This window comes from Misgurnus anguillicaudatus, chromosome 22 (genome assembly GCF_027580225.2).
Source record: "Misgurnus anguillicaudatus chromosome 22, ASM2758022v2, whole genome shotgun sequence".
In the NCBI taxonomy this organism is placed as follows: Eukaryota; Metazoa; Chordata; class Actinopteri; order Cypriniformes; family Cobitidae; genus Misgurnus; species Misgurnus anguillicaudatus.
This window is the reverse complement of record NC_073358.2, coordinates 19,827,459-19,854,691: the sequence shown is the minus strand read 5'-3', so window position 1 is coordinate 19,854,691 and position 27,233 is coordinate 19,827,459. Positions and strand designations below refer to the sequence as shown.

The window sequence follows — 27,233 nt, the reverse complement described above, 5'->3', positions numbered from 1 at the left end:
GACTTAAATATAAAAAAAATGTAAACCTCAAAACTGTCATTCCAGGGAAATTCTTAAAACAATGTGTCAGAAATATATGTGTAAACAATCAGTGCATTTGCAGCTAACCTTACCTACTGCCTTTCCTCTCCCTCTCAACTCCTCCCCCTTGCAGTTTGAAATCTGCATACATTTGCATGTCATTACCATGTGCACATTCTTTGTTCTCAGAGGGAAAAGATGAAGTGGGTTACATTTGGATATTAAATGAGTGTAAAAGTGCTTCATCATTCGTAGTCATACATTGGCTAACTAGCTTTTTGAAAAAAGAAGAAAAAGATTTTTAAATACCAATGAAGTGAACACTGTAAAAGCTGGAATATGTGGGGTAAGAGTACCATTCGAATTTGAAATATTTATGTCACAATTTGAACCTAAACCATTTTGTTATTCTTAAATGTATATTTTTTACATGCTATATTTTGGCATAATTAAGTAATACTGAAATTGTCTTTTAAAGTACCATATTCATCAATATCATATTCATAACGTGTAACATATAACACAGCGATATGGGGGATTTAATACACAGAAAAGGCATGGCGCATGCAGTAAACTGACATCTATTGTCCTCATGGGCGCTTTGCTTTGTGCTGCGGCCAACTCTAATCATGCAAATGCAGGCGCCAGACTTCATTAGCTCCTCAGGGCTAACGCTAATCACACTACAGGAAGGCACAAGAGAGGAGGGGCTACAGAGCACACATAAACAGTCAGGCATCGCCTGTGAGGTGCTGATATACAGGTATAGTGTGCTGATAGCACGCATGCAAAGTGTTCTTTTTCTTGCATTATTTTTTTTTGTATTTGCAAACCAGCTTTGCATGCAGATGCAGAGTTTGTGATGTGTTTGAAATAATTTTGGTGTATGCTGCATATGCAGAGTATGCATTAAAAGGATAAAGGACATAAAGAGATTTGAGCAAGGAGTTAGACAATGAAAGTGAATGGTTTAATTGTGTGTGTTTCTGAAGTATAATCTTTTGTGTTGATAGAGAAAAATTCTGTCATAAATGATTTAAGACTTATGTTGAAACAGGTTTGTCATGTGATTAAAAAAATATGATTAAACAAGATGGGTGTCAGATAAATATTCACAGGAACAGCAAAAGGTTTGTGCTAATAGACTACGGATTCATTGATAAAAGAATATAACATAGTATATTTAATGTAGGCCAATATAAAAACATTTAAAGCTCTTTTTTCTTCATTTACTGCATATGATGTGCTAAAGGAGATCACACTGCAAGGTGCTTTGCTCTCATTGTGCAGTACAAGCCCAATTTTGTGTCATTTTATTTTTGTTCTTAAACTGAACTAATGATATTTTCTATATTGTCTAGATATCTTCTCTACCCCCGAACCAAACACTTAAAAATATTTAGTGGCATATTTAAATTATCAGAAAAATATTATTTTTTATTTTATGCCATTTTCTCATAAAGACCACACTCTAAAAACAAACGGTGCTATATAGCACCAAAGTGGTTCTTTGCTCGTAATCATAGAAGAACCGTTTTTAGTGCCATATAGCACCAGTGAAGCACCAGTGAAGCACCTGTGTAGAACCATATAGTGCTATGTAGAACCCTATGTGGTGATATATGGCCCCTATTTGGATCTACACAGGTGCTTTACCGGTGCTATATGGCACTAAAAACGGTTCTTCTATGATTACGAGTAAAGAACCACTTTTGGTGCTATATAGCACCGTTTGTTTTTAGAGTGCATTGGTTATGCAGGCAATTTCAGGTTTAAATATCTTTGGGCACCAGTATACGTAAAATCTGACACTAAAATGCGATCATATCAAATGTACACTTGACGGACAGTTCATCTATCTTAAATAACTCACCTAATGTTCGTTTATCAGTTGGTAACATTCATGCCAGTTCCTTATCGCTTACTTCAAATGTGTGTAATGGTCACATTTCCTCATTTTAATCCTGCAACACAGAGAAAATGTGGAAATTATGTCTACTATGCATTATAAACATTTAAAATATATTTTAGAACACCAATGTCCATTCAGTTTTATGACATTAAAATTTTTTTAAAAGTGCAATCAAGAATCTCTTTAGCTGTTTTGCCTAATGCAGGCCAAATGTTTATCACAATCACAGTATACGTCTTTAGACATTATTGTTTAAGAATTAAATGTCCACTAAGCTGCACATTGGCTAGGGTTAAAATAAATATTTCCAGCTAAAACACATTAATTCATTTTATTTTAAGATGAACTCCTTAAATATTTTACTCTTTTTGGTCAGGTATTGTATGTTGGGTAGGTACATTGATTGGTTACATATACAAACTGCCTGTCTGAGACATAATATTAAAAGAAAACAGAAAAGAAACAGAACCAAGCATCTAAATGTGAAATGTGTGTGTTGCTGCTGCTGCTGCAGATCAGTAAGTAGTTTATATATACAAGGTTGTGTTTGAAGAGGGTGGAGATACTCAGGCTACCACTGTGATGTTGTAATGATTACTTTGAGAGTTTAGACATGGATGAAATCAAGGCAAGTTTACTGCCCCCATCTCTCAAGAATATGATCAGGGATATGCAGTGCACCATCCCCAGAGGTCCAGAAGGACACCCTGCCCATAACTTGCTGCGATGGTGTAACCAGCATTGCAGTGATCTGGATGGAGTTTGCCACTGTTGATGTTTTAGTTTAAATTTCTTTTATGTGCAGAAAACTGGCGGAAGCTGTATGATTTTTAGCTCAACGCATCTCTTTGGCAAGAAGCACCTAAGATTTATTTAGTTACACATTATAATAGTACTGCTCTGTTGTACTCACTCTGATCCAGATTCTAGTATTTATGTATGTATTTAGCTAAAGTTAACTTTTACATTTAGATGATGTTTCTGTGTATAAACAGCACTGTAGTTTTCAAATGCTGACAGCTTAATTGAATGCTTTTGGATGGTTTAGGTGATATATGCACTTGTTACATTTATAGAGTAAAAAGCAAACCTATGAAGTAACATTTGCTTTGCCTACTGCCAGAGGGCTGCAGCTTATACTTACTAGATGTGTTTTGTTTGTATGTTTTGTATATCCAATTTTTTTTTATTAAATACACATAATTTAGTTTTTTTTTGGGGGGGGCATTAACAAAACACCACAAAAAGAAATTACCTCCAAACCGTATTGATTTCAAAAAAGCAAGTTATCCTTTTTGTAAACCTATGTGCAGTGTGTGTTATCTACAGAATCTCAAAGAGCAACATAGGCCCATGTCCATATGAAGGGAGATCTCTCCTGACACATGTCAGAACCAGAGTGACAGCTGTCAGGTTTTATTAAGCTTCTGTGTTCGCCTGGCTTGATCCTTTGACTTTGTCACTATGCTGCACAGTGCGTCCCACACATAAAATATTATGTTTGCTGTTACCTGTACCTGTTAGTAAAATGTGGCTGACTGAAAGAAAAGACAATTTGTGCCCCTCTCACTTGTTAAGTTGTTATAAGAACTTTATTACACCTTACTTATTAATTACTATCACTGGAAAATCACTTCTTTTCTGCTAAACATGGATGCAAAAAGTCAATAAACAACAATCAAGTCAAAAAAATTCATTTATTTTTACAATACTGTTTTACAGTACAAAATGCACTTTGGACTCATTGCAATGGCAAATCTGACAAAAATCATGGTAGTATTTCTGTTTCACTTCTACCCACATGTAACAGCAGTAACTGATGGTTTTTGCTCCTAAATGATAAAATAAGAGCACTGTCAGAGTTTCTGGGTGTATTTATTGACTCTTATAAAATGAATGCTTCTATGCTGTTTAATACATCTATAATATTTGCCCAGGTTATAGGGAGTAGATATCAATAATTAAGCTACTGTAAGCGGCTAAGCACAAAAAGCTAGAAGTCTCTGTGTGTTTGTATTGCCTGCAGTACTACGAAATCGAGGTCCATTTTTGCTCTTGATGTTGGCAGTCTTTGAGTCCTCCCCATCCCCCACCCTGTATCCCCGCACCATCAGCATCTGCACTCACCGGATCCCTCTGCAACACCTCAGTCCTGACAATCACTGGCCACTGGACTATATGTGAAGGCCGACTGCTCTACCATGGAGCCAGGTATGATTCCCTAGCTGACAGACTGCATCACATCTGATGGCTGAAGAGCAAGAGCTCACACGCATACACATCAACTATAGCCCTATACCTCATGGATCACAACCAACTACAAACACTTCAATACATTCATGAATATCAAATGTTAACCCACACCTTCACATAGACATGTACAACCACGCTTGTGATTGGTTAAAATATGTCCCAGAGGCTCAGGCCACAAAAGAGCTCTTTGTCCTGGTACTATGCAAAATTCAAATATTTTAAAGCTTCTAAATAACATAGACATTACTCAAATGCCATTTTACATCTATTTAGCCTAAAAAAATTATACATTGTCTCGGCAATACATTGTGTCTGTGTATACACAGAAATAATCAGGAATGTGTGGTTAGTTATTACTTAGCTCAAATAACTTTTTTAGTACAAAATACTAAATTTAAAAACATTTAGACCACAAGATAATAACTTTGTTTCCTGACATTAGCCATTGAGAAAAAATTCAGGAATTGAATTATACTTGCCCATCTCTCATAACAGCGAGAGGGGTGGAGATAGGTTACACACATCAGGTATAAGTGTGCGGGTGGATGCTAGAGGTAGGGAGTTTTGCTGACACCTCTGTTGCCCACTTTCACGCTAATTAACACTTCTCAGATCTACTGGCTGATGATAGTGTACATGACAGGCCCAAGAGGACATTTGCACAGACCTTTCGTCCCTAAACAATCTGTGCAGATAAAGGTGCACACAATACTTTCATTGCTACAAATACAATGCTACAAAATACAGTGTACACACATCCAATATGATGTAATCAAATTATTCACAAAGTATGTGAAACATATTTTCACATTATCATCCCTACATGTCATCAGCAGCAAAAACTCTAAAACACAGTCTGAAGCTGGATAACATGTGACCATGCGGTCTCCATGAAAATGCTTCACTGACAGTCTTCAGGGTAATATCATGACTTTTGATGTTTTTCTCCACATATTGAATTCAGATGACTTTAAAGAAGCCCATTTTTCTCTGACAACTGGAGTCACTCCTGCTGATGGATGAATATAGGACATTTAAAGATTTGCGACATATAACACTCTGCTTAGGCTTTTACTATAAACCTTTATTTGCATTTAGACATTACACTGATAAGATACAAAAGGCTCGGGGAACCTCTGCTTCCTCTTAGCAAAAATGTATACACATAATTTTACTTTGAGCCTTTCTGTGGGTAGTTTGATATGTGCGCTCATACCATCATGCAAAGCTGAATTCTATATGTTTTTGAAGGTCAGTATGTGGGTGATATACAAGAAATAAGCATTAAGAGGCATTTCTACCACTCTTGCCTTGGCTGTGTCAGGAGGATGTGCAAAGATGAAAGGTAATGCAAATAGAAGTGTCATACAGCGATTTCTATTCCAGACTGCCACCTTAGAAATAATTAAGACAGTGGAATGGATGTAGCCCAGGTGAGACAATTCCTGTGAGTGATTCTTGTTCTAAAGACAGCAACCAACATTTCACAACACTGTGTAAATGTTACAACAACGGCTCTCAATGTCCATTTAATTTATTTTCTATTCTAATGTAATTTGGGTCGCATAAAGAGTAACCATTCTCAATAATTAATATATAAATGACAGCACATGATGGAAATTGCTTTTAATTACAATCTGTTAACGGCTGTAATGATGGAGTTTCAACATGTCAAAACATGTTAAATCCACATGAATTTGCATTTCTTTTGTACGCTGTGGGCTGTGCTCCAGTAAAAAGCAAATATATATTCACTTAGAATTTTTCAATCATACAGAGCTAAAGATGAATGCAAAGTGGATGAAATGAGGACGATTCCATGCTGTGTTGGGATATGGGGTATGTATTGTGGCGGCTTGCCACAACCATTTCGCATATCTTGCCGACAATAGTGGGGCAGGTTTATGCATGCAAATGGTTTGTCTTGATGTGCACATTGTCATCGATGCTAGCTAATTACATAATTGCAGAGCCTGATTATGCGAAAGCAGTTTCTGTGTATCTGAAAATGCGAGGTCAGCTTGTAATCAAGCACGTTCCAGCGGACATTTTAGGTCTATCCTTTCCGCATGCTCACCACTGCTAAATTCTTTAAGATGGTGGCACCTTGAAGGAAATGCTACAGCGCTGATGGAGCCCAACCCACCTCCTCCTTATCCAGAGTCTGCAATGCGATTCTGGCCAGATTGTGGGACACCCTTCACCTACCCCACCTACATGATACATTTTTAATAGTTCACATCACTAATAAGGATGTTATGCATAAAGTGTGGTGCTTCCGCATGTATGCATGAGTTCACACGCATTAAATTTGCATAGATGTGAGTTATTCAAATGTACGCATGCTAACGTGCAGCTCTTACTCTTTGTTGTGCGACATTACTGACACATGTGAAAAAATCATTATTTTGATTGTAATTCATACATGAGGAAAAACATTTATTTTGCTACAAAATTAAGTGGTACAGCCTTGATTTGAATGATTCATCTAAACTAAACAATAACAGTTTTAATGTGTTATTTGTTATTTGCAAAAAGCCTGCTATTTTGCAGCATTTTAATTATATTTTTTACTCCTGAAAGAAAGATTTACAATGAAATATGTCACAAAAATTCATATAAATGTTTTTAACATTTACATAGAATTAAAACATCAATTAAATTGAACATATTGTGCACCAATGTTGACTATTGTCCTTTATGATAAATTTTAAGCTTTCGTTATTCTTCAATTCATAATTAATACAGTAAAATATGAAAGTAGATTGCATTACTTAAGCTCTTTTACTTCACATTTGGTAAGTATTTATATTGGCTTATTTATCAAATTTGCATAACCTAGATATAACAGCGATACAATTGAGATGCAGCCAATCAGCTACACTTAAACAAAACAAAACATTACAGATAGGCCTACATTCTGTGTCATTGCACTGCAATTGGACAAATCACTCCTGGCCATAATATACCATTTTATAACTGGTACAGCCAGCTCTGTGTATTAACAATTGAATAGCTCAGATGCAAAACCCTTCAAGTGTGTCTGACATGTTTTCTTGTAAATGAGCATTATTTATCAGACTTTTAATGGTATTTCTTAATGACCTGAGGATTGTATTAAGCTAATTTTAAGCAAAAGTATTTGATGAACGTATAATATGTGCAGACAACATTATCTCGTTTTTTTGACAAAGGTGCCGTTTAGAGGGTTTTGCACCTGAGCTCAGTTGTGCACACAGCGTGTACTGGATGAAATATAATGCCTGCTTTTTATGATAAAGGTTCAAATACTAAATGCAGATAAATTATAACCTCTATTTACATTTGTGAGAAAATGTAGGATATATATTGGGCAAAACTGACTGTACCGATAGCTACTCTTTATTCCCCTCTAGTTTTTTCTGATGATTATTTCATGAACAGTCATGTTCTCATCCTTCTGATGATACAGCAATCTAAACTAAACAATATTACTGAGGATTATAGATAACGCAGGAAGAATTAAAATTTTCAATCACTGAATCTTGACACTAAGGATAAACTTGCTACTGTATGTGAATCATGCTACAGGATTAATCTATTTAACCTATTTTAATAGGTCTGTTAGCTTCACTGCAGATGCTTTATTGAAAGTCTGCATTAATTCTGTGGCCATCTAATAAACCAGGATTCAGGATACCAGACTATCGTGTAACATAACTATATTCAAAATTACAGACCTAAGTAATGCCAAATGTGAATGCAAAATGCTCACATAAATTCAACACGGAGTGGACTGCTATTACACTAAAAGATCCACATGCAATGGGGCTCCTCCTCTCACTAATACAAAAGCACACATATATATAAAACATGTGCTGCTTTTGCACGCTGCCATCATACGCATGTGATATCACCCCCTGTTGCCACAGCGACTCCAACCAGGGGGAACAACATGGTACATGTGACCTGGTTGAAAAAGGGTGGGACTATGTGATGCCTTGTGCTAACATGTATCTGCTTTTTAAGCATCTCAGGCCATTTTGAAGCAATTTATTGGATTAGTAGACAACTTAAAAACTACAAGCATGCTAGTAAATCATTTTGCCTATAGGTGAAAAACAACAATGCTGCATTATCTCATTTCCAAATAATTATATATATATATATATATATATATATATATATATATATATATATATATATATATATATATATATATATATATATATATATATATACATACACACCACTGATTTAAAATGTATATTTCTCTACATAATATGTTTTAAGCTAAATATATATTACATACAGAGGACTTAAAATACTGACAGGTTAAGCTGTGTAACAGATACACTAGAATCTATGGCAACAACAGCATCGTTTTGCACATTCTTGTGCATGGTTAGACAATTAAATCAACATAGTAGTTAAATTCATCAGCAAAAATGCTATTTACAAAACACCTTCTCACAAACTTTCTATAGATTAAAAGCAAATTATGTTTGCACCAATCACGAAAGAATGGCACTGAGGACAAAGGTGTTATACTTAACAGGTTAAGCATCCAATTACCTGTTTTATATTTGAAAAAAATAAATCCTCTTTAAGTAAATAAAACTTTCAAACCTTGAAAATTCATCAAATGCTAACAGTTCAATTAGCACAGTAAGACAACTTTGCAGACATACTATGAAAGGTTTGTGACTGAGAGCAGACAGAGGAAGTGGAGTATCCAAAAATATGAAGATTGCCTACCCAATGAATACTGATAAGCTGCCATGGTCGCCATGGTTATACTATTCAGCCAATTACAAGACAGCAGTATGCCTGCACTGTCTAACATACACACACACAGACATACACATTGGAAATGGCCCATTCATAGAGCTGTTGGATACTATATGAAAAGTAATATTGAAACGGAACCTTGAAGTTCATCCGCTTCTAGGTCTAGATGGATATTTCAATGCATCTTGAAATACACAAATCAAAAACAAAAACTATTTAAAATTATATTTTAAAATCAATCTCACCTATCAGAAGACAATCCTAAAGAAAACAAAATTATGGAATAATAACTGTCTACACACACACACACACACACACACACACACACACACACACACACACACACACACACACACACACACACACACACACACACACATTCTGGTTTCCATGTTTTGTGGGGACATTCCATAGACGTAATGCATTTTATACCATACAAACTGTATATTCTATTCCCCTTACCTACCCCATTCTTTAACCCCAACCATCACAGAAACCCTTCTACTACTTCACATTTTCAAGAAACTTCATTTTGTTTGATTTATAAGCTTGTTTCCTCATGGGGACATCAAAATGTCCCCACGAGGTCACAAAAACACTGGTATTCCTATCTTTGTGGTGACAATTGGTCCCCACAACGTGATAATTACCAGGTACACACACACACACACACACACACACACACACACACACACACACACACACACACACACACACTCACACAGTTTGTGTCTCTAAGCATGTGAAATTGTTATAAAAGTAGTTACAATATTTTCCAAACATTCAACACTATATTTAGCCTTTCAGCAGCACACATTAAATAGGCCTAGTTTATATAGTAATTTGGTATAACAAGTGCAATGAAAGGGATGTCTGTAAGACACCATTTATGTGTTGTCTTGAAAACAATAATTCACATAAATGAGTTGACAATTCAGTGCAATAAAAATGTTCTAAATGTATCTCATGAAAACAAAAAGGCCCTGTACAAATCTGTGAAGGCTTCTAGCTGATAAATACAGTGTAAAGCTGTAGTAGTAGTAGTAGTAGTAGTAGTAGTAGTAGTAGTAGTAATAATAATAATAAAACGTGTAAAACGTTTACATGCATTTAATTGACTGGATTTAATATGAAAAGCATGTCTGTGAACACAATTAGTCTATAACTAACTTGTATGGGGCCAATAAAATATATAATGTTAATCTCTACACCTATGTCATATAAATAAAAAAATGCCAGAATAAAGTGTATTAAAAGTGTATGGTAAAAAATATGTAATACTGAGAAGGTGTTAAGCCAGACTAAAAAAAATCTCACACTTCTCAAGTTCAAATACAATCGAGAACAATAGTGGTGATGTCATCTTTTGAACCAAGTCTATGACAGACCTGCAATAAAGATCTGCTTAAAACTCTAAATAAATAACCTTTCTATCCATGACGGCTTCCCACACTTACATTCAGCACACAAACAGTGTATAAAGCATGCGCGTGAGATATTCACAGCCGTTACACTACTGTTCTGGGTTGGGGCCCGCGTCTGCTGAGGCTGGGAACGGCCGCCACTTTCTAAAGGGATGCAGATGAGTCGGGTGCACTTGACATCTTTTCATGACCCATGTCGCCCCCCCTGCCCCCCACCCCGCCGGCGCTGTCTGTCATATTCTGGATAGGGCCGTGGCATTGCCACTTGCCCTCGAGCGTGGGAATGAGAGCGTCCAGTCGTTCACATCTACTGCGCTCCGTTTAACGGAATCAATTAAGGAGGACCGACCCCCTCGCTCCCCATGTGCCCACCCCTTTTCATTTTTGTCAGCTCTCCCTATATGTCCTAATTATTTCTGTTTGGGATGCCAGCGCCGTTTCCTGGCCAAAGGCGACCGAGCTGAAATAAATAGTGAGCACGTGGGTTCATCTCGCTGACAGTCAGTCAATCGGTGAGATCATAGCTGACTATTTTCTAATAATAACATTTACTTATTTTAGCTAAAATAATAATTTACTGTGAAAAACGAGGCTAACTTTGTTGGGTTTAACTATTTTAGTAACCCGTATTTGTGTGCGCGCATGATTTTAAATCAACCCCATTAAGCTACCAAACAAAACCTATGACATCTTAAACATTTCGTTTAATAGCTTTACATTTAATTATTAGAGTATCCGTGTATTGTTATTCTTTTAAAAAGATCTTCTTTTTATTTAGCATCCAGAGATTTCGATGAGCCAGGAGGCAGTTTTTACTTTCGGTTATCTAGCTTTATGAAGTCCAACATACTCATACAGCTAGATAACCAAAGATAACAACTCGCTTCCAATTCCACAACAGTAATCCTCCGTGTCTTGTGTAAAAATACATCCAGGCGAAGTTGCTAAAACAGAATAAAAAAGGCATGGAACTTCTCTGCCAATTCGTCCAGTTTCAAAGTTATTAAAAGTTCAGGCCACTGTTAAAAAGATGAACTATTTAAAACGAATACCCGTTTCTTCACAGGGTAATAAAGATAAAAAACGGAAGCTATAATCCATTTCACATCGGTCCACGTAACGTTAAAACAATATGAGAGTTGGAGTGAGGGAGCCTGTCGAATAAGAAGCAGTCATCCTCGCACAGGCCATCATTTGCATTGCAAATTACCTACCAATCTCACAAAAGCCTCCTTTGGCTCTATTAAATCGTGGCAGCAGCGGCGATAGATATCCCACGGAACCAGCAGCGAGATTATACAAAGGAAAAATCCGATTTCCGAAGAAAAAAGTGCACAAGAAAATAACATCGCGTTTTCTTTTGGCACTCAATGGATAGATCTCGCTCTTATTTTTGGCTGAGTGTTGGCAGGTTGTCCGTTCACGGATGAGATCGGAAACACCACAGATCCCCGAGAGTTGCTATAAGCGAGACGAGAGGAGGATTGTGTTGCTGCTGACAGCGGTCTGAGAAAGGGAACAGGGCCACATCTCGAGGAGTGGGGGGGGGGTGGAGGGGGTAAGCGGGGGACGGGCTTCCAGTACCAAAATATGGACCAGCCAGAAAAGGTCAAAGGTCTCTGACCACGGGAGTGTAAGGCAATGATGATGATGTAATTAGAAATCTCCAGAGTGCGTTTGTATCAGGTTGAGGCTGCAATCCTCGCGCACTGTTGCTGAACGCGTAAAGAATGTTCTTGCCAACATTGTGGCGACAGTGTCGAGCATGCTTGATGAAAGTAATTGAGAAGAAATAACAACTGTTCCCATTCGCGGGGCTTAAAGACCGAATGAAAATGTTTTGCCATAATTCTTGCATTGCCACTCAACAAACAAGGTTCAGTATAGCAGAGCCAGTCGTACCTTCGTATAGGCTATATACACATGTCAGCTTGTTCTGACCGTGGGTTTCAGAATATTTATTTTCAAACGAATGCTTAATGCGTTTGAATGTTTAATGCTTATGTAGGCATACTTTCAGTTGTATGACAGCTGTGAAATAAGTGCAGTAAATAGATAACAAACCTATCAATCACAAATGTGGAAATTACAGTATAACTCTCTCTCTCCTTCTCTCTCTCTCTCTCTCTGTCTCTCTCTCTATCTCTATGTGTGTGTGTGTGTGTGTGTGTGTGTGTGTGTGTGTGTGTGTGTGTGTGTGTGTGTGTGTGTGTGTGTGTGTGTGTGTGTGTTTTCGCGCGCGATCTTGTGTGCGCGTTTGTAAAGGGGGCGCTCAAGACATTATAAAGCTGAAAAACTTGCTCAATTAAATTGTCTTTTACAATTAATTTTTACCTCGTTCCACTGATATCTGCCACAGCACATATAATGTTGTTTTAAAGTCACTAATTTTTAAAGTCACATTTTTTAGGCAAACGGAAGTGACAAATCGTAAAGGACATATATAATTGGTGTAATAGCATGCTTGCTTTCTGAACACATTAGCCCTCATTCAAATACATTTTTGATATTGGGGTTTGCGTTGGTCTTCAAAGAGAAGCCAAGTTATTATTATATACGAAACGGAATTTGGTTTAAAGAATAATATAAAACAATAGCAAACAGAAGCACAGTTTATAAAAACAATATAGCAGAGAATTAAATGATTTAACTAAAGGGGACATTTATATCTTAAGCCATTACCACATGTTATAGAGTAACAAAGCAACACGAATTACATTTTTTGTAAACTTTTCCATGTTAAAGTTAATAACCTTTTAAATTAACAACAAACTCTGCATGTGCCATGCAATTCTAAATATTGACGTTTAATAAACTTTACATTGCATCGAAAAATACATTTCTATTTGTGTGATAGAAAATAAAAGATGTCTAATGTACGACTTGAAACACTGTCTAGCCATTACACCATTACAACTTAATAACTTTTCAGAAACTTTATATCAATTGTTTGAGACCATGGCCTTTAGAAAAGACCTGCTAGGTTCATACCTGGACAATTAAATAGTAACGTAATTGCGTGATATATGGTTGCAAAGGCAGATTTTTCAAACAAGCACCTAATATTTTCTATTGGCTCTAAATAAAGAAGGTGAGAAAGGTCTCCAGCTGTACTCACTTGAGCAAAGGTTTGTTTAAGTCGACGTGACCAGACGCTACTCTCCTGCTGTAGGTCTCAGTAACAACCGGGCATGCATGGGAAGTTTTCGGTTTAAAATTGCCGCTAATACTCAGTTGATTACGCGTGCATGAGCCGCCGTGATTCTCACAATAGCACAGTCCAAGCGCACGAGAACGACAGCTACCGTATTAGCTATAGGACCAGTGAGGGGAGAGAGGGAGGAGAGGTTGTGAAGTTTCCCATAACCTATTTGTCTGCAGTACCAAATAGAAAAGTGCACTGTTGAGCAGAGAAGGTCGGCATGTTTTTCCCCCTTTTCTTTCCTTTTCTTTTTTTCATAAGGGTGTTTGGGAGAGGGGGCCGTCCTCTCTTTGAAAGAAAGGACGTGCTCTGAAATTCAAACAAGTTCGCCAGGTCTTTTGTTGGACTTAAACTGAGGAGGCATTGTTCCTCTATTGGCGTGGACTAGTCCCGAGTTCCCAGACCAGGTTACGGATTGACTGCGGTAATGAATTTGCTCCGAGTGCTTCTGCCCAATACGTTTTGACTGACGGAACCCAAAGGGCAGCTTTGCAACTGAGAGGACATCATTAGCTTGGAAAAAAACTTCACATCCATATCTAAACATGGCTTGTGAATTAAAGTTAATTTTTTAAACTTTAAAGTTCCCTTATAACATCAAGAGCACCCACACGCAGGGCCATACATATATTATAAGCCTACATGTAATAATATATAATATATGTCACATTATTATTATTATTATTATTATTATTATTATTATTCAGAAATCCTTTAGATTTTAAATAACTTTTGTTCTTTGACTCTAGGCGGTTCAAAATTACGTTAATCCTATATATATATAATAATTTTCAATCCTCAATTATTGATATCACTTCGGATTAAATAAAACGAATTACGAATTCACGTTCAGATTTTATAACGAGGTCACGTCCAATGACGTAGCAAGCCTATCGGCTACGTGCAGCCATATTTAAATACATCAGGGAAATTAGCGCATCAAATATGCAAATCCCCCAACATATCCTTTCTTTCAGCAGTCGGAGTAATTTCCCCTCATCGGCATAGAGGTGGTTCGTTTCTTTTTGGGAAGAATATGTAAGTTGCTGTTTTTATTGAAAGGAAGCACCGTTCTTTTTAGCGAATATTGGACCATATGCAGTAAAGAATAGAAGACTGTTTGCCAGGGAAATCGCCCATCATGCATAATGAGACGTCTGCTCCGCCATTCTTACAGCTTCACCGCAGTTGGTCCTTGTGTGTGTATTATTTTTAATATTGATGCATATTTAAAAGGTAAATTTGAATTTTCAGTGCATTTGCAGTGTTGTTTTTTATGTCCTTGGTTGAATCATTTGGCAAAGGTTTGACTCTTCTGCATTCGGAGTTCATGTTGTTTAGCATTGTCTTCATTATTGTTAAAATGTAGGCTAATAACTAGAGGTGGTTTCGCATGACTTTAGACGGTCTTTTTTCTTATTCTCTCATTTAAACTTGTTAATTGACATACTATTTAAAGTAGAGTTAGGCTATATGCATAATAAATAAAATGATGATTGGAGAACAAAGAAATTTTAACGGTTCTAACAAAGATAAGCAAATAGTTAAGTTAGATCATTTTTGCATAAAATAAAAATATACATACGGTTATTATTTAACAAACAAACCAAATTGTCAAATGCATACCATTTCAAGTCCTATATGCGAATTAAAATAAATAACATCAACATACTACAATTAGACTTTAAATACTTAAAATCTTAAATAGTTATATTTTTTTCGATTAAAACTTGATTAGTTTGATAACAGTCTTTCATAATTTCTTTAGTTACCATTGAAATGGTCTGGACTGGTAGCTTAGAAAATAACAAAATGTTAAACGGAAACAATGCTTTTCATTAACATAGCCAAACATCGCCGACCTTAAAACTTACCCCTAAAGTCATCATTAGGCCTAATATCCGTTTTCCTATTAATATAATTGCACTCACTCTCGAGGCTTGGCGCTTTCCGACTTTTTTTGCGCAATTGTAGTTGTCTCTCCCATAAAGTTCCTACTCGTAAAGCGTCTGATCTTCATCTTGAGAACCTTTGCTCAGCTGATCTCGCACCCAATAGAAGTGGTCAGGAGCGGCACACGTAAAGATTTACTCCCAATGGGTCAACACACGTGCTGTCGTATGCTTGCATGTTGTCCTCTTTGCTTTAAACAGTCCCGTCACATCTCTTTATGAACAGAAGTCAAAAAGAGAAATTACACTTACTTGGACATCTTATGTCCTCATCTTGGCAACTTCATACCGTCCAAGGTGTAGGACATGTGTGTGATAGGCTGCGCCCGTTTGCAACACAGCATGACCGTGATTACCATACCTATGCATATTTAAAAAGGAATTCAAACTTTCCACGCAGCTCCCTTTAGGCAATAAAGGGTGGCAATGCAATGTCTCACGACGCAAATGTGATTTATTTCTAAATATAGGTAATAAAAATCTTAAATCGATATATTATTTCTATTATACGATGGCCTGTATTAAACACATTTCAAGCATTAACTATTTTTGGCCGATCACGAGAAGTGCGTAAATAGCATGCAGTGTGAAAAGTCTTGCAATAGGCCTACGCCAAATTCCAATTTTGCGTGCATATGATACGCCAGTCCTTCAGTTAACTTAATACGGCGCAACTTTTCGTGTCTTTTTATGTATTGGGTTCTCTTTATTCTGTTTTTAAACCATTTTCGCATTTGCTTTGTGACGTCATTTAATATATAGGTGTATACATGCTTTAAACCTATTTTGAAACCATGGTCGCTTGGAGTTGGGGTTAGAATTGGGGTTTGGTTTAGGCAGGCCGGATTATCCATAGACGGGATTGGGCGAGTGCCCTGGGGCACCAGGCAATAGGGGGGCACCAATGGCTCCAGACTGCGACCAAACAAGTACTTGCGTTTTACAACTCGCGCATGTGCGGGCACTCGTGACAAAAATACGGATCAATCAGTTGAATCTACCAATGGGTCTACACAGCCCGGGTAAAGTCAATACATCTTACTCAGATCCGCGAGAAGACGCGCACGCGCGGGTTAAAAATAAGACATTGCAGAGATGAGAGACAAAGAGAGCGGGAGAACTTCTAGTCTACATTAACACAAAACATATAGATGAGAATAAAGGTTTTAGACATCAGTGCCAAGTTAAGGAAAACTGGATAAAAGATGAGAAACGTGTAAAGGATACAAATATATTGCTGTGCCTCTCATCTCATTACAATGCTATCTGGATATAACTTATTCTATATGTGTGTATCTTATGCCTAGAATTAGTTAAGAGGATTGTATAATTATTTGGTTCATAACTTCCTATTCTAAAAGTTTCATCAATTGTGCATAATGACAGCAACGGCATAGAGTTAAGTCTATTTAGTATTTTTCAGTAATGCAGTTATTTTGGAAAAATGTGAATTATTGAATTGCATGCTGATTCAAAAGTTAGTCTGGAGCCCTGAATGACAAGAGTTTTAAAATATATGCAGTACTATGCAAAAGTCTTAAGTTTTAATGTCAATTCATATTTATTTTTCAGATACAAACAGAAAATACAGGAAATATGTACACAAAATTAAAAACAAAAAATTTTCAGGACTAAATGTCTTCTTCAGGCATCAGTCAGTATTTGCACGAAACACATCTTGAGCTTTTTTGAGGAGACTGAAGTCCTGAAGTCATTTAATTAGAATGAGAAATTAGGATTTAATTTCATTAGGGTTTAAGAGATCCTGCAGCTGCCTGCTTTTGCTCGAGTGGAAGGGGAGTTTACCTTAAATACTTGAGGCTTCATCTTATACTTTTATAGTTTTTAATATAACATAAAAATTTCTGGTTGTATTCTAATAAAGAGACTGAAAATGTATTATATATGATCACTATACATTTCCAAAAACAACAAATCTAATGGTAGCATGGTGGCCTAAGACTTTTGCACAGTACTGTATATATATATATATATATATATATATATATATATATATATATATATATATATATATATATATATATATATTTTTTTGAGGGGGGCACTTTAAATGTGGTCACCCTGGGGCACTACACTATGTCATATTTTAATGTAAGAAAAACTTGTTATAATAACACACCCAAGCGACAACAAAATAATAATTTAAAAAAATACATAAAGAGACACAAAATGATGCGCCGTATTGAGTGAACCAGAAGGACTGTCATGCACGCAAAAATCCAAATACGTCAGTCCTTCCAGTATTTTTCCGGTATATGCTATTTATACGCGTGCTATAAATACGAAAATCCAGAAAATGAGATGCTCGGACTTAGTGGAAAATGAATAGCGGGTTTAAAGTCTTTTAACAGCAGTTAACAACTTTTGACTCTTTATGCGGCCCGACGTACCTAAACGAAGGAAAAACAATACGGGCGTTTGTATGTTGATTCTAGTTCTCTTAATCTTATTAAGGACTGACATTAGACAAAACGAATGGTAGACTTTTCTTTTATAAGACACATTTTCTCCCTTTCCTGACTACTTTCGCTGTAACAAGACAAAACCATAAGGGTGTTATTCCTGTAGTGGTGGAAAAAAACATGGAATAATAAGAATGTAATTGTAAAAACATGGAATAACATGTAAAAAGGTTTTTATCAAAATGACATAATTAACATAGCCTATTCAGTGTCAATCATCTAAATCGAGTCTTTACTCTTATATGTCTTCTTATACGAAATATTATATTTTTTCTTAGCTATTCTTTCTGTCAGAAATGTCAATGTAATAGACATAAAACATAGACGCTATGGAAAAGGCATATATCTGACGAAAAAAATCCATATAATGTACTATATGATATAGAGAATAAATTAAGTATAAGTAATCCTTACATTTTATAAAACCAACTAACTGCAGTTTTTCCAGCTTTCCTTGTTAAAGGGTTACATTTAATTTAGCATGTATTACCACAATTTATAGGCTACTCATTAATTAAAACCTGATTTCTCTAAACGTGTAAATGATTAATTTTTATAATATTCAACGTTTTGAATCAAATTGTAATTGTTTAATGTATTGCCTTAGTTATTATTCCCTAGAAAGGAATGTAACGTGAGAATAATCAACAAAGTGTTTTTATAACATTTGGCGACATCTAGTGGTGTATTGCTCAACAGGGAACTGGTGCAGAAATAAATATGACTAAATGTGGCACGAGCAAAACTGTTTTATACTAAAGATAAAATGCTGTCTATTAGTTAAAAAAATCTATAACTATGACTAGGCCTAAACAGTGATGTAGTGGTGTCTGGAGAAGTGGGTATACTCTTAATGTATGCCCCCAGTAGAAGTGGGTATACCCCATGCCATCAAATAAAGAGGTGGGTATACTCCGTAAAAGTCCGTTTGCATAAACTGTAGTAGTTTTATAATCCAATACACACAACAATTGCGCCACAATAAATAGAGTTTTCGCAAAAATATTGATCTAAACACTACTAAATCAGCAGTTATTAGTTTTTTATTGTTCTGTAGAGCCTGTTATATTCGTGTTATAGTGTCTGTTATTTTCAGCAAATACTACTGTTATTATTATTATTGTTATTGTTTTTTTTTGTGCTCTTGACAGGAAATAGGTTACTCACCTGCAGATAAATCTAAATCATGTTTATATATTTTATATTTGTGTTTAGTTAATGGTAAATATTTGTGTGAGTCACTACTAAAAGTTGACAATTATTAATAAACATTTAAAAACATTTTTTTAATAATTCATACGAAATTTAAAGATGATCTGCTTTTAAGAACGTTGTGGCAAACTCATACCACTACTCAGGTTTAAGACAAGTAATCTAACATTTACGTTAAATGTTTTTTTTTTCAAGAATATTAAATGCAATGTATTCATCAATTTAAATAAAGTTAATTGTTTGACAATAATAAAAAAATATTCGACTGTGAGTTTTCCATTTTCCCAGAATATCCGCAGTGCAATTATTACCCTAACCCTAAACAGAAGCGACAATGGTAAGAAATTAGGACAAAAAAGTTGAGTAACCAAAACGTGAAAGTGACACAAACAGAAAACGTGACATGCTCACGTTCAAACCCGGCAAAACGTGACATTTTCACGTTGGTCCATACGTGAAATAGTCACGTATTTGCGTGACAACCATTATGATATCTAAAAGATTAACGTTTAAACTTGAGCCTCTCACTTCTACATTGTTGGGAAAAAATCAAAATATTTATCAATACAGCTATATCAGCTGGGCAGTACCTTTTAAAAAGGTTCTAATATGTACCATTAGGTACAGGTATAGATTTGGTAATATGTAACCGTCCAAGTGACAGCTGGGGACTGGGTACAATTTAATCTTAAATAACTTCGGATATCGCTGTAGTATCAATGTTATAGCATTTTTTTTTCGGCTCTGGGGGCCAGTAGCAAAATTAGTCTTTATCTGGGGTTAGAATCAGCTTTTTGTAGTAGGCTAATGTGCATAAACGCCATACGTTTAGTTTTATAGGCTAATTTTCGACACGCGTGTTGGAAAAATGCAATGGTACTACCATTGACGTAATAAAAAAAAAGAAAAAACTTGAAACATTACTATGATTGGTAGATTGTTTTATTTTTCGCTTAGGCTACCATAAGCCTAATACCTTTATTTGTGACAAGAAAGCACACATTTACCAATATTTAAAGACAAACACAGTTTTTGTTTATGAAGGGTAAACTTTCATTTAAAATGTACTTTTTTCTTTCGTTTCGTGTATTCACATATTTTGTAAGTTTATTTTTTTGTATTATTTTTTTTTTGACGTGTGTAATTAGTATTGTGCCGATAAATGGGACCTTTGATAATAAATAACCTGTTGTAACTGATTAAACTTTAAAACCATGTATTTGTTGTGACTTGATTACTGATCAACGTGTATTAATAGCCTACTAAAAAAATTTACATTTAAAATGTGATGGTATAAATTAAGGTATCATATATTACATATATGAAACGTATAGACCACATTACAATACAATTTCATGTAAATAATACTTTGATTCAAATTTTCCCTAACCATTTTTTTTTTCTAATTAAAGGTTACGGTAAGTAGATACATGAAGTTGACCTCATAGAATTAGTTATCAAATACTTGAATTGGAAATGTTAAACTATTTTAGATTCAGAAAAAAAATTACAGAAACAATGAATTCCAATGCACAGTTGTCATTGCTTGAAAAACTTCTTATTAAACGATAACTGTCATACACAACATAATTATAGCTACAAGGTTTGAGCAGAAAAAATATTAAAATACACATGTAATTACAAATAAAAATGTAATTCGTTCAACACGAAAAGCATCTGGGAACTAAAAAAATCTAAATAGCGCATTAATACCTTCCAATATGGATGTAGCAATATGTACAATAAATATATCATTGAATACAGAGCAGTTCTTTGTTTTTAGATTTATGCATATGAAGGTAATAAAATACTATATAGGCCTACTGAATGACTTGTCATAAAAACCCTCGCTGAAATTCTTGAAAAACATTAAACAATGGTGACATCTTGTGGCCAAGTGGAGTCATCGTTTCGTTTCGAGATTGTCATCCAATTCAGTTGCAACTGCAAGTTTTACAAAATAAACATTTTATGATACACACGAGAATAGGTTATTACAAAGAATACTTGCGACATAGTTAGCGCAGTCATGTCTAGGAGCAAAAACATCTCCTGAAATACATTCTGCTATAGGATAACATGTTGTTTCATACTTTATGATATAAAGATCAGTAAATGAAGAACTCATTGATTAAACTAACTAGAATTTCATCAGATGGGTTTTACTGCAAGATATAATGTGTGTTCAAATCAATGTCACTCGTGCAGTATTCTTTTTTTTGGAGTGCTTGAATTAAACAATTTTTCTGTGATGGTTGGGGTTAGGGGAAGGGAATAGAATATACAGTTTGTGTTTGTGTGTGTGTGTGTGTGTGTGTGTGTGTGTGTGTGTGTGTGTGTGTGTGTGTGTGCGCTTGCGTGCGTGCGTGCGTGCGTGTAAACCTATATGCTTTCATGGGCTTTGAGTGTGGTGTTACTGGGCCAAGTTTGACCAATGCAAACTTGTAATTCAGGGGAATCTACAACATCAATACAACACAATAAAAATCACACCAGGACTTCTGTGTAACTAAGAAAGCCAGTAACTTTACTGAATTCTCTGCAAAATACAAATAACTTTTTTAGTCCCAGCAGGAAAAACAATTTTTAACCCATACATTGATTTTTACTACATACTGAATCAAGTCCCTTGAGATACAGAGATGTGTTTAATTTAATGACATCTGTCTTCAAGTTGCGACAAAGTCCAGCTTGTGCCGCTGAAAGCCTCTTTCTTAAAAAACAAAGCAAAAACACTCCTTCAATCTTACCCATTGTAGGTTTGTACAAGCTACATTTGTTACTACAGAATTTTTCAGCATTTATTATTTTATTATTTTTTTTATGTATATACTTTATGGAAACAACACTCAAAGAAAGAGAAAACAAAGAAAATGATACAAAATAATGATAGAAAATTAACCGGAGAGTCATAAATGGACAATATACAGTATATAACAAATATGGCAATTCACACATTACTGTACACTTAGGGGAGAACAATCCCAAATTCTCAACAAGACCATTTCAGTGAAATGTAATCTGAGGCTTTGGGAGGGTGAGTCGGAGGTACCAGCCACTAGCATGAAGTTGTGAGCAAACACAATGGTCTTGAATCCAGAAAGGACTAAAAATCTGCAAATGTTTTGTCTTTGGTAGAAAAACAGATCCACTTGATGATATAAGCTTATACAAGCAGTCATGAGGTATCTATGACTGTTCTGTCATATACTGTATAATTAACGGTTCAGTGCAATGTTGATTAACGTGACAATGTAAATCATTGTTTGCGAATCTTCCACTGTAAAGCAGTGATTGTGTGCTTATAATAATAATACATAAGTCTTATATAGCGCTTTTCAAAGGACGCAAAGACGCTTTGATTATAGACGGTTATTAATAAAGGTCCAAAATATTAGGGTAGTTGGGCAACAAAGAAGTGCTCACGCTGACTCAATCCGGTGGAAAAAAACAATACAATAAGTAACAATGTGCAACTGCACATAACCCCACAATAGGGAAAAAGTTATAACCATAAATTTTATCATATATATTCATATATTAGAAAGCTATACACAAGCATGTTAATTTCACAGATTTTAAAAAGAGTCTTAATATTATTATTCAATACTTAGAAATACACTTTTAAAAACAAAACTTTTACAAAGAGAGAGAAAAAAACATTGAGCAAAGCAAGAGTTCACTGTCTCAGATTTCTTGGCTTAGGGATTTAAAGCCCAAGGTTCCTCGTTCCTTCTGCTGTCATTTCTCATATAAGCAAAGCTATCAAAACACATCCTGGCCCTTATAAACTACAAAAGCCACAAAAATGCTTTGCATTGTATTCCTTTTGATATGAAAATATAAGCAAGTGTAACATACAATATTTTAATACTGAACAATAAACGCAAGTCCTAGATTTTAAATTTAATCAGAATTAACATGGCTCTTACATTAAAGTCCATCATCCACTCAGCTTCACTCAGTCTTGCTTTTGTTTCTATCCTTTCGTCAGTGGGCTAGTTTCATTGGAGGGCCTGAAATATTTTGCTCCTTCCTAACAAAACTCAGGATTCTGCACATAAATCTGTACAGTCCATTAAAATTCTTGCATAACTGTTTGTTTTTGTGAAATCACCAATACTTATCAACCTTAACCCTGCCCCCTTTATCCCTGCCTTTTCTCTATGTACAATACGTTGAACCTGCAACATGGCATTGTCACCCAAAACATACTGTACATTTAGCGAAGGGGCCCTCTAGAGAGTGGCACAAAAATTGGAATCTGTACACATTATATTAGTCAAGTGCTAACTTTTCACCTCCGCAATCTTGTGTCCCAAATGTTATTGAGGCAAGTTTAAATACTTATACAAAAAAGAAGAAGAAAAATACAAAGAGTACCTGACACTTTTTGTTGGTTTGTTACTCTGCATACATGTACACCTACACACGTGTAAATATATATATGCATATATGGCAATTCTTTTCACACAATGCACAAGTTATGCATAGTTACCCTGCCCACTAAACCCTCCCCAACCCTGTTGCACTAATCCACCTTCCCTTTCCCCTCCCTAAGACCCGTCAATCACAATATGTAGATCAGACAAACTCTGATAAAAAGTTACAGGTAATTTAGAGAGCACTTCCTCCCCTCCACAACAAAACAAGGAATAAGGGAGGGTAATGATTGTGACTCGTCATAAAAAGCAGAGAGAGAGTAGGACTGTGTGAGGGATGTGGAACCACGTTGCTAAGCGTGGGGAAGGTCAAGATCGATGAAGGAAATGTCCAATGGACGTCGCTGATCATGTGGCCCACCCCTCTGAGAGGCGGACCCGCTTGATGGACGGGCTGTCTTGCTCATCCAGGCCAGGCCGGCCCAAACCCAAGGGCGAATGGAAGTCCGGACGGTGCTCGTCGCGATCGCTGCCCTCGTGTGAGCTCCCACAACTGCTGAGGCTGTCTGCGGGGGAACGGCCCGAGTCCTGTCGCCCCTGCGGGTGCTGCCCCTGGTGCTGCGGGTGGGATGGCAGAGGGCCATAGCCGATGGGCGTGGTGCTGCTCGAGTGATCTCTAGGAGGAGAAACAGGTTCGGACTTGATGTGCAGGCTTTGAGTAGAAGGCAGGGACAGATTTGAACCCTGACATAAGTGAGTGCTAGAGCAATTTCTGTAGAAAGGAAAGGAAACGAAAGGAGTTATGGATTTTAATGAGTGCTCGTGCACTCTTGGACACACGTGACAAAGATACAATCACAGAATGAAAGTAGTACTTTATAAAATTTGTAACTAAAAAATTGCAGATTTTAAAGCCTGGTGGTAAACAGATTAAATATGAAAACAAAACATTTAATTTTATATGGTGACAAAACTCATTTAAAGAAAGAGAAAGGCATATATAATAAATACTTAAGGGAAAGAATAGGGCATTTGATGCCATTTTGGTTGTCATTGTTAAAAGAGTAAAATAAATCTAAGAATACAAAATTTTAAATTTTTAGACGGTTAGTAAATGTGTGTGTTTCAGCTTACCCGAGCTGACTGAGAGCAGAGTGCTGCATGTTCTGGATCTGATGTTGTTGCCATCCACTCATTGAACCCAGATGCAGAGTGTTGGCACTGTTAAAGCCAGATATAGAGGAAAGATCTGCACTGCTCAGAGAATATTCTAAAAGAAAACACACAATTGGGCTTAATGTTTGCAACTTCTGTGAGATTTTGTGCTGCTCTAATGGTGAACAATGTCTCCACCTGCTGGACAGACAGATGAATTACAAATAGATTAAATGAATCAATAGGATCCCACGTAGATTTAGTAGGCCTAAATGTTTATTAAATTAAAATTAGTACATTTTATTAATCCAAAATGTCAAATGTATTAATTTGATAATTTTTAAAAATTGTATCCTTTAGATATCTGATTATAAAATGAGTATGTTTTATATTTTAGGCAAAAATAATCCATGTTTTTTCTCAAAAATTAAACATTTTATTTACAGGGATGAGTAATGACAATCTGTCGCTTAAGATAAATTAATTAAATTAATGAGCCATAATCAAAAGGTATAAATCAAATTTCTCTGTAGTGATTTTATTAACTTTAGTGATGTATATTGTGTGTATATGTTTATTTTAAGGCATGTGGAGTTCTACATACCAGTACCATATGAAGTGGAAATGGCCGATGGGTAACCACCCATTCCCTGCCCAGGTAAAGTAGGTGTCGCTATCGAAACCACGGGGGTAGCCAGTGACTGCGCAGACTGAGAATTGTTTATTCTCTGGTTCTATAAGAAAAAAGAAGTGGGACAATATATATGATGAATATGCAAACAATAGAGTATAACCTTATTATACAGTGTACGAAAAGCAACCCACACCACCACCATAATCATGGAAAAATCACTTGACATTAAACACCACTGAACCTTCTCAACCTATCTTTTCATATCTCAGTGGGGACTCGGTCGCTATAGAAACTCAAAGTCTCCAAGGCAACAGAACCACACTGAAAAACATATGCAGTGTTTTTGTCAAATCAACACATATTTTTATGTTACTTTAACTTAAAAAATTAAGTTAAACAATTTCAACTTTTTTTATAAGGTATTGTCAACTTATTTAATTCAAAACTTAAATTGTAGGTTGAAATGACTTGCAAAACCAAGTTGTTTTTACTTTGTGCTGCACTGTTTTTTTACAGTGCAGGAACAGATGGGTTGGAAATATTTACTGTTTCGTCTTGCTGGCAATTTTAAAATGTTGACGTGACGTTTTACAGGTAAATAAAAGCAGAGGTGCAAATGGACAGGTCAAATTAGGGGTGCCACTGACTGTAAGCCAATAAAATGACCACCAGGTGACACTATCGAGCTTAGCTGGTAAAACATTTCATCTATAACAGTAACTCCACAAGTTAAGTTCTTACAGGTCGATGTGTGCAATGTTCAATTGACATGAGAACAATACAGGTCAGATTATTATGCACTGTTGAAATGTTATTTATCTCAAATGATATGACAAATGGCTTTCAAGTCTTTTATCTCATCGTTTTAAGTGACAGCCTAATTTACCAATAGAAGGTCAACATCCTTAGACTGATGGCAGCAAAAGCAATAATTCCAGAATTAGTGTCATTAGCTAACAGTGGGGGCTGAGTAAAACCAATGGTTTTGTGCGGCACTATGATACTATGTAAACTTACAAGCCAACACTTTACTACACATAAGCAAAATCTGAAAAGGTGTCAACATGTTTTTCAAAGAAGTCTTACTTGGGTTTATCAACTTTACGTGGTAGATTTCTCGGGAGGAGAATCACAGGAGCCAAACCTCAGGGACTATGTCTAAGACAGAAATGCACTGTGATGGACTTACAATAGAAGCCATGTTGTTCTTGGCTCCTGGTGGGATGAGCACTCTCAGGTCAGGCTTACGACTGTTCATCCCAAGGTTTACGGGTGGAGGAGATTTGGCCTGCATGGTCTTGTTCATGCCTCCAGAGGACACCAGAAGTCCAGGAGAGTTGCGATGGTTTCCATAGCCGTTTCCTAATGAGAGAGAAAGCAAGAGAGAAAGAAATCTGACGCATTAAATCAGATGCATTACACACAACAGTGCCAAATTCAGTACATCAAGCTTTCACCATGCCTCACAATTTAAGCTTCATTTCACCCTCTCGCCTGCACCATTTCCAGCGTCATCTACTGTGACGCTTCTATTCAACCCTGTCTGCACCTCTCCACACGGTTCCAGTGAGCCTTCACCACATGCAGCCATTTAACACAGTTTTATCCTTTCTGGAGTAATGAAACTATCTTTCACCAAGAATGTGCTCTTTCAATTCAATGTTTCCACACCATTTCACCCAACTTTCACCTCCACCTCTACTCATTCACTTGTACCAACACACCATCTTATTCAACCCCCATCACACCAAACTAATTAAACTGTCCCAAATCACTCCATCACACACATCTGATTGTGATTCATGAGTCATTATATGCTATTGCGATTCAAAA

At 36.1% G+C, this 27,233-nt stretch overlaps 1 protein-coding gene and 1 long non-coding RNA gene across 7 annotated transcripts in view; both read right to left on the bottom strand.

Annotated features, from left to right (window-relative positions):
- The window catches only part of LOC141358756 (uncharacterized), a 43,822-nt gene extending 29,709 nt beyond the window's left edge, over positions 1–14,113 (bottom strand). Inside the window, exons 1-2 of the long non-coding RNA XR_012365177.1 lie at positions 13,499–14,113; positions 1,895–1,985 (exon numbers count right to left, since the gene is read on the bottom strand). This is a non-coding gene — a long non-coding RNA (uncharacterized lncRNA). The remainder of the gene's footprint in view (positions 1–1,894; positions 1,986–13,498) is intronic.
- A 7,615-nt stretch (positions 14,114–21,728) lies between these two features.
- The window catches only part of mef2cb (myocyte enhancer factor 2cb), an 80,859-nt gene continuing 75,354 nt past the window's right edge, over positions 21,729–27,233 (bottom strand). For all 6 annotated transcript variants that reach the window (XM_055200172.2, XM_055200175.2, XM_055200176.2 and 3 more), the window contains 4 exons: positions 26,590–26,762; positions 25,371–25,500; positions 24,746–24,881; positions 21,729–24,383 (listed from right to left, as the gene is read on the bottom strand). In XM_055200172.2, the coding sequence (XP_055056147.1) occupies positions 24,020–24,383; positions 24,746–24,881; positions 25,371–25,500; positions 26,590–26,762 (803 nt within the window). In that variant the 3' untranslated portion in view covers positions 21,729–24,019. The remainder of the gene's footprint in view (positions 24,384–24,745; positions 24,882–25,370; positions 25,501–26,589; positions 26,763–27,233) is intronic.